Source organism: Elephantulus edwardii, unplaced genomic scaffold (assembly GCF_000299155.1).
Source record: "Elephantulus edwardii isolate Elephantulus edwardi_28Jun2011 unplaced genomic scaffold, EleEdw1.0 scaffold00076, whole genome shotgun sequence".
NCBI classification, from domain to species: Eukaryota; Metazoa; Chordata; class Mammalia; order Macroscelidea; family Macroscelididae; genus Elephantulus; species Elephantulus edwardii.
In genome coordinates, this window is record NW_006399826.1 from 4,605,994 (window position 1) to 4,614,778 (window position 8,785).

Below are 8,785 nucleotides of genomic sequence, written 5' to 3' on the forward strand. Positions count from 1 at the left end.
TTTCTTCATGTGTTTGTTGGCCATCTGAATGTCTTCCTTGGTGAAGTGTCTGTTCATATCCTGTGCTCATTTTTCAATTGGATTATTCTCCTTTATCTTGTTGTGGTTCTGCAGACCCTTATATCCTCCTCAAAGGCTGACACTGTTTGTCCCCTTGCTAATGACCTAAGATGGGAAAAAGGCTCTCCATGTCCAAAATCCGCCACTTTCCCTGTGCTGCCCAGCAGGGCTGTGTCCTCAGTCTTCTTAGTCCTCCTGCGCACCATTGATAGGCATGCATCTCTTCCTCCCGCAGACCCCGTCTGCCGCACATAACCCCTGGTGATTTATTCCTTGCCAGCTAGGAGCCTCATCCTATAGCTCACATGCATGCCTAAGCTGTTTCCAGCAGGAAGTGTGGTTTGCCTGTGACGCAGATGTTGTTGGGTCATCTCAGACGAGATGAAATCAGGATGAGCCCTGCTTGAAGCAGCCATTACCGTCTTAGCGTTCCAGATCCTTCTCTCAAGGTTCTTGGTCTGGGCCCTGGTGTCCCTTGCAAGGGAGGGCTCTCTGGAAGCAGGCTGTGCACCATGTTGATGACCCGTGGGTTGTCTGCTAGGTCAGGACTGAGATGTTTGCTTTCATTTATTGCCTTCATTCTCAGCCTCTGGCAGATTTGCTTGATTTGACTGTGTGTGAACATCGTCTGGTTTGTTCATCATTGGGGCAGTGTCACATGCCGTAGCTTTGCAGTCAGACTTCATTGACATTGAGTCATGTGTTTTTGTCAGGGGCTGGTTCTGGAAATGACTGACTCTTAGCAGTAAAGGAAGAAAGAAGCCACCTTATTGTTTTGAATCAAAGGTTCAATGATTGAGTCTGTGAAGTTTGGATCATATATATGTATATACATTGATATTTAACTGCACTGTTTTTTCTTGGGATTATGTGGATTTCCCACAGCTTGGATGTCCACAACTACTCCTGTCCAGTCAAACACTGATTAATTTGTTGTTGTTGTTGTTATTGTTGTTGGTTTTTTCTTTTTTTAAAAAAAATTTATTATTAATTTCAATGAAAATTTACAGAGACTTTGGATTTCCATTCATTCATTCATTGTTGCACTTTTCTCCCTGCCCACCCCTCCCCCGCCAGTACACTCTTCTCTTTGAAAAGTCAAAGAAAAATTCTTTCATTGTTATGAAACAATGACAAGGATGGGCAGTCTCCTCCCAGGAGATTAACTGCCTCTAAAAATCCGCTGGAGGGTCAGCCATGGGTGGGTCCAGCCTCAATGGAACACAGTAACAACATCCAGAACATCCAGATCTGTCCTGATAGAGATACAGTCAGGGCGTTTCTGCAAGCAGTGTGAGACTGGGTATTCCCAGGAGGGGCTGGTCCCTGGAGAAGTGGTTGGCAGAGTGGAGATTCAGAGCAGAAGAGGAAGACCCTCAGTAAGAAGAGTTGACAAAGTGGGTGCAACAATAAACAAATATAGTAACACTTGTGAGGATGGTGCCGTCTCGGGCAGTGCTTCAATCTTGGATCCACAGGAACCCTCTGAGTTAAAACCAGCTCAACAGCGCCTGACAACAGCAACAGGCTTGCAGCTTGCACGGAGTTCTGTATATAAAGTAGCAAGAAGCCCAACAATAGATACATGTCTTTACAGCACAAATGAAGCATCTAGTGGAAATTAATGGAGATGAAGCAGCTAATGAAACTCCCACCCCTTCATATGTCTTGCTTCCTCTGAAGTAAGCACTGGCTCAGTGCTTAAAATGTTAGGCTGCTAACCAGTAGGTCAGTGGTTCAAACCTTTTAGCTGCTCCATGGGAGAAAAATGTGACCATCTGCTTCCATGAAGGTTTGCAGCCTTGGAAACTCTATGGGACATTTCTCCTTTGTCCTGGATGCTCACTGTGTCAGAATTAATTTGACAGCAGTGGGTTTAGTCTTTGAATTTTAGCCTCCAGTGGGACTAGTGGAGAGCACTGGTGGCTTAGTGGTAAGGAGTTACATCCTCAAGGCATGCAGTTTGAATCCATCTCCTGCTCCACAGGAGAAAAATGAGTAATCAGTTCCCTTCTGTGTGATTTACTGTCTCAGAAAACCCTCTGGAGGGTCAACTATGAGTCGATGCTGACTCGATGGTACTTATCAACAACACCAACCACAACTGGGGCTGGTAAGTAGATGCCATTCGCTGCCAGTGACAAAGCCATACGGAGATGCTGTTGCCAACTTTCACCATATGCTCACCGATTAAAATGCCTGCCACATGCTAGGCTGTTGGAAACACATTTCCGTTTTGATGTGGCTGGTCTGAAGTAAATGTGTACAGAAACATATGCTTTCTGTCAGCCAAGTGGATGACACTGGCGCTGCTAAGCCCTTATTTTACCGTACTTGTAGAACTAGGAGAGTTTTGTATCTCTCTGCTAAGTATCTATTATCAGATGAACAAGAATTACCATAAAAATGCCTTCAGTGCTGAAGGGAGTTCTTCGGAAAGGCATGTTTCCCCTTAGCTGCGCACAGCCCAGTTTTTGCTTTTAAGGAAAAGTGTGTGACATGCCATTCTTGGGCATGTGGGCTCATTGCTAATGTGATCATTGGCATTCTCCAGGGACCGCTAGTGCTGACATTTTGCCCTTGTAACCACCAGTTCCTGAATCATTCCTCTTGGGGAAACAGTGGGGACAGCCACTGGACAACAGAGGGCTTGGGCTGCTTTCCCTCTGTCTTTTCAAGCCAAGAGCCCAGCAGAAGACAAACAGCATGTAAAGAAGCTGTGACTTTAGGGATAAAGGGAGAAGCTTTCACTCCAGACCCCTATCCTTAAGTGGCAGATGCTTGGGATGATGCCCTTGGGGGGATATTTCATCTTTGTCACATCTGAAAGTGACCCAAGAGGATAAGAAAAAAAACACACTACCCCACCACTGCTTACCCCACCTACTTACCCAACTCCCTGACTCATTCTCAGACGGAGACAGCCTTCGGGCAGACATTAAGTGGAGGGTGGCTGAGTGGGACCGCACAGGTCCTGAAGGAACCACTTCATGCTAAAGAGAGATGGGCCCCTGCCCATAGCAATGCCCATGCCTGGTGTGATGGAACCTTACCTAGCACCTCTCATCTGAGCTGCCTGTTCTCACAGCACCTATGTACTCAGCTTACAGGTCAGCCCAATGCAAATCCTGCATTAATTTCTTAATTGCTTCTTACGGCTTAAGCCTAGGACTCGGGCACAATGCTTAGTGCCACTGTCAGGGTGCCACACAGTCTTACATCTTCCCAGCTCTACACCCTGTCAGAGGGAATTAGAGTGGCATAGTCTGTAGGAAGGTATACTGCTAACCCAGTGCTCCTTGAAATAAAGATGAGCAATCTCCTCCCATGTGAATTACAGTCTCAGAAAGCCCACTCGGGGGTCAGCCATGAGTGAGCCCTGACTTGAAGCAGTGAGTGACTTAGTGAGTGAGTGACACCTTTTCAGAAGAATCACCATCCGCCTCTGACTGTCCCATATGGCAGTTGCCTCGAAGTGCTTTGCACCCTTTCTTCTCTTTTGACCATCTTGTTATCTGACAATTTGTATTTACCACAATGGTAAGAAGTTTACTCTCCTGCTATTTGTTAGCATTAGCCATGTGTCTGACAGTGATGTATGCTAAGGTGTGAGGCCAGAGTAAGGCTGGCTGTGATGGTTAAGATTATGTATCAGCTCGACTAGATAATGATGTAATGTACCAGTTATGTAATGATGTAATGTACCAGTTATGTAATGATGTAATTTGACAGTTACGTAATGATGTAGTCATCCTCCATTGTGTAATCTGTTGTGGTCATCATCATCCATTTTCACAAAATGCTGACATTCACATAATGACTTGGTCTTTGAAACCTTGCCATTTTGATCAATGAGGAGCTTTCTCAGTACTTTTGCTGCTCATCAAATGATGTAATAGCTATAGCTAAGTATTTGCTCAATAGAAACATGTATAAACCAGACTCTGCTGTTGTCTTGTTCTCTAGATGGTCTCACTGGCATTTTACAGGCATCAACTCTCCAACACAGAGAGCTCTATGAGCTTGAAGAATTTTGCTAAATAGCTTTCTACATTATGGGTCAAGGTCATATTATAAACAAACATAATCCAAGCATTGGGTGATGGCCTCACTGGCTTAGACACTGGTTTCAGACAAGATGAGGCTGCTACATTTTTGCCAATTTGTGTTGATATTTTTTTTTTTCATTTCTCCAAGGAGTCATAAAAGAATTATTAGTTTTTTATTGCTATATGACAAATTTACCAACTCAAAGTAGCATTCACTTATTAACTTGGTTTCCATTCATTACAAGCTTGACTGCATTCACTGCTTAGGGTCAATCAAGGTTGACATAATTTTCCTATTGGGAGACTCTGAGAAGAACTCCCTTCCAGGCTTACTCAGATTGTTAACAGATCTCCGTTTCTCACACTTGGTGAACTGAAGTCCTTGTTTTCACCTGAGGGTCATTCTGTGCTTCTTGAGGCCATCTGCATTCTTTATCATATGACCCCTTCCATCTCCCAGGGCAGAATTCTTATCCTTCTCATGTTTCTAGTCTCCTTGACTTCTGGTCTACTTTGAAAACACTCATCTGATAGGCTCAGGCCCACCTGGATAATCTCTATATTGTAAAGTCTGACTTAGGACTCCTATTTTATCTGCAAAAGCCCATTATAGGAGTATGTCACCTAGTGTTGGAATAACCAGGGTTTAGGAATACTGAGAGGAATATGTTTAGAAATCATAGGTCAGCCTGATATCCTCATATCCATTTCCACATCCCATTTTATATTTTGAGGAAATTAGTGTTGTAAATATTATCCCCATTGTTGTCTCCACTAGCAAGTGCTGGGGATCCTGAGCCCGAAACAGAGGCAGAACGGGAGACCGAAGTGGGGCAGGTTGCTGATGAGACGAGCCAGAAAATAACCCCCGTAGAAGCAGAGAGCGAAGCAGAGCAAGTGCTTGAGCAAGAGCCAGAAGAGCGAGCCTCCCTCAGTGAAAAAGAGCGGCAGAACGAGGAGGTGAACGAGAGGGACAACTGCTCCAGCATCTCGTCCTCCAGCAGCACGTTGGAAAGGGAGGAGAAGGAGGACAAGGTCTCCAGGGACCGAGGAACTGGTAAACGAGGCTCCTCTTCTGAATACACACTTTCTAAAGAAACCTCGGGCGAGGGGAGGCAAGGGGAGTTGGTTTGTCAAGGTCCCTATTGGGTCAGCTCTCTACCTGGGCTGTGTCACCCAGTCTCTGGAGGTGAGGAATGTGGCCATGTGATTAAATCAGCAGAGGCTTCCTATTCTATACGCAGAGGACAAACCCTCTTCTATATGTTTAACAATCAACAGTTCAGAACTTCCTTCCAGGCAATGATGAGCAGGCCTGCCTTCTGCCCTTGAGTTTAAAGTCCTGCTGCCATTGGCCACCCACCCACTAACCCAAGCCCATCCAGGTCTGACTACCTCCACACAGGAGAGGGCAATGAGGAAGCATAAGGGGATGCTGGTCAATTAATTTGAGGGCCCCACTGGCCCCAGGCCTTCAGGTAGCCAGTCTCAGGGCTTGTTCTGAACATGACCTTTGCAGCTAGGGCCAATCTCTGGGGTCCTGCTTCCACCTTAGCCTTGAAAGTGACCTCTCAGTAAGATGCCAGTAGTCACAGCCACAGCCCTCAGGCTCTTGTGGGCACCTGGGACCTTCTGGGCAGAATACCAGACCTGCTAATTATACTCCAGCCCCACCTCTGCTCTGCCTGGCACCCCCCACCCCCAGGTGCTGAAATGCTATGCAATAGAAGCTTCCTTTCCATATGCATATAAGGTCTGATGGTCAGGGACCCCATCAGCATTCATTCCTGCCAGACGGGTGAGGTGGTTAATAAGTGAGGAGTAGGCATATGAGACTAGTCAGTTTGTCTTTAAAATCAGGCTTCATTTATTATGAATAGCTTTATTCATAATAACTGGGTTTAGCTATCCTAAAATATATCAACAAATTGGATTAGTAAAAACAAGCCAGGGACCTGAACTTTCTTGGGTCAGATTGTCTAGTATTCTTCCAAATAAGGACAACTTTCCAAAAATGGAGACTCTGTTTCCACTCAAGGAACTATTGACTTTCTACCAATAGTAGGTTTGTCCAAGTGTGTGCAGACTCGAGAATGAGGGCTTTGCAGTTATTTTCTGCTTTACTCTGGTGTGGTTGAAAGGTTTGGTCATGTTCCTTTGTAGTAGTATATTGGTTCTTAAAAAGTCCTACAACTCACAGGGACTTTGGCAGCTGTGGACTCAGGGTAAGTCTATTATACTAGTTCTCGCATTCCAAAATGTTGTCAAATCACAAAGGAGACCTAGAGGCAATTAAATTTATTCCAGTTTTATATTTAACAGTTGTTTCTTTTACTCAGTGATATGTGAGAGAGATTCAGCTTACTCTGTGTGGCTGTATTTATTGGTTAATTGATTGGTGATTATTCCTCTCTATCTCCATCTTTGTTGTAGATTCATCACCCTTTGTTGTAATTACTTACATTTTACCTTCTCTCACACACAAGCTTTGTGAGGACAGGGATATCTTTGTTCATTGTGCACCCCTGATTCATGTCTGGGGACCCAGAATGTAGTACAAGCTCAGGAAATCAATGGTGAATAAATGCAGGGAGAGACATTTGGCTAAGAAAAATGAGCCCCATTTCTCCAAGGGGATATCTCTTAAAATTAAACTTCCCAGGATATAGTTAAACAAAGAGTCATAGGAAGACTCTGAAAGGTGTAAGGAAGAAGGCAGACATCCTGGAGACCTTGGAGCATGAGGCAGTACACCACAGTGAGCACCTTGGCTTCCATGTTGCTTCTCATATCGCCCAAAGGGTACTTCACAGGTTTCCAGGGCCAGAAAGTTCCTGGGAAAGCCCTTAGCCCTAACCTAAAGACTAGAAAGAGAATAATCTAACAAAGGAATAGCTTTTTGTTGATTAACATTTATCCTGCTCTAGCTAAATATCAGTGGCAAAACTATTCCTCAAGCCACCATTTCAACAGGGCCAACTGGAACATCCGGTTTCCACAAGAGCTCCCCATGAGAACAAAAGTGGAGCCTCCTGCCTGCTGGTGCCACCCAGGTCAGCAGAAAATGAATATTCCACTCCCTGCTGGGCAAAAGCAAGGAATATTCTGACTTCCCAATCAAGATCATATTAGTGAGATTCCCATCCTCAGCAGCACAAGTGAGACTTAACAAGGCAGTGGGCAAGAGCTAGTCAGAAATTCTGCCACAACCCTTGAAGCCAATAGTAGGCAACAAGGAGTTAAGCCTCCGTACCTCTTCAGCACCCACAAGACTGAATAAAGCATTGGGCAGAAGGGCTAGGCAGCACTTCTCTCCCACAAGCCAGAGTCAGGGCAGTCAGGCGGGAAGCTGGACCTCTACCTCCACTCGGAGGCAGTGCAGAATTGTGAGTCAGTGCTGTACTTACCAGAAAGATGGCACGGAGGGAGCGGATTTCCAGTTTTTCTATCTGCAGTGAGGGTAGTGTGAATCAGCACCCTTGCTGACATGACAACAGCAGAACCTAGCAGGAACTGGACGTTGACCTCCACCCAGTCCTAAACCTTATACCTTAGAGAGGTAACCTGCGAAGAGAACAGATTAAATATGGTCAAGCGTCTCACAGCATCATACCCCAAATGCCCAGGATACAATTAAAAAAAATCAGTCCACATACCAAGAACTAGGCCAATCACAGCTTGAATGAGAAGAGTCGATCAATAGATGCAAAAAGATGAGTCATTTGTTGGAATTATCAAGCAGCAATCATCAAAATGCTTCTATAGGCAGTTGTGAATACTCAGGAAAGACATGAAAAAAAAAATCTAAATATTAGCCAAGAGATAGAAGATACAAAAAAGAACCAAGGGAGGAAATTATGGACCTGAAAATGACAATAAACAAAATAAGACACTTACTAATGGGTGTAAAAGGAGATTGGAGATCATTGAACTAGAAAACAGATCAGTAGAAATTAGGGAATCTGAATAAAAAGAAAGAAAATAGACTGTGAAAGTGAATAGAACCCACAAAAGATTAGACGGTATAAAATGTTGTCTTGAAAAAGAAAGCAGACAAGGATGATAGCTGATGCTGGGAAATGATTGCACACTTTTAACTAACACTTCAGTTTAGTTAGACCTCACAGAGATGGCCCTATCTGAGCAAAGACCTAAGGAAGATAGAGAAGACAACAGGTGATTGGTTCACTGGAAACCGTGTGCCTCGGGAAAGACAAAGGCCCCGAGGACAGGCCATGCTTGGTGAATTCCAGGAAGGGCAAGGATCACTGTGGTTGAAGCAGCTTCAGTGTGAAAGAAGGTGGGAATCATATAAGACCCCGAGAACACTGTAAGGTCACTGGCTATTTCTCTGAGTGGAACTTGGAGCAATTAGAGGAGTTTGAGCAGAAAAAGATGTTGTTGTTGTTGTTGTTATGTGCCGTCGAGTCGTTTCCGACTCATAGCGACCCTATGCACAACAGCCCTAAACTCTGCTCTATTCTGCGCCAACCGCACCGCCTCTGACATACCCATCCCGATTACCCCAGTCACCAAATCAATCCATCTCATAGAGGGTCTTCCCCTCCTGCGTTGCCCCTCAACCCTCCCAAGCATGATGTCCCTCTCCAAGGACCCGTCCCTCCTGGCAACATGTCCAAAGTATGTCAGACGAAGCCCCAGAATCCTTGCCTCCA

At 44.9% G+C, this 8,785-nt stretch overlaps 1 protein-coding gene across 3 annotated transcripts in view; it reads left to right on the top strand.

Moving 5' to 3' along the window:
• Positions 1 to 8,785, top strand: part of FHOD3 (formin homology 2 domain containing 3) — a 535,358-nt gene that overhangs the window by 456,253 nt on the left and 70,320 nt on the right. For all 3 annotated transcript variants that reach the window (XM_006889190.1, XM_006889191.1, XM_006889189.1), the window contains one exon: positions 4,888 to 5,166. In XM_006889190.1, coding sequence (XP_006889252.1) covers positions 4,888 to 5,166 — 279 coding nt within the window. The remainder of the gene's footprint in view (positions 1 to 4,887; positions 5,167 to 8,785) is intronic.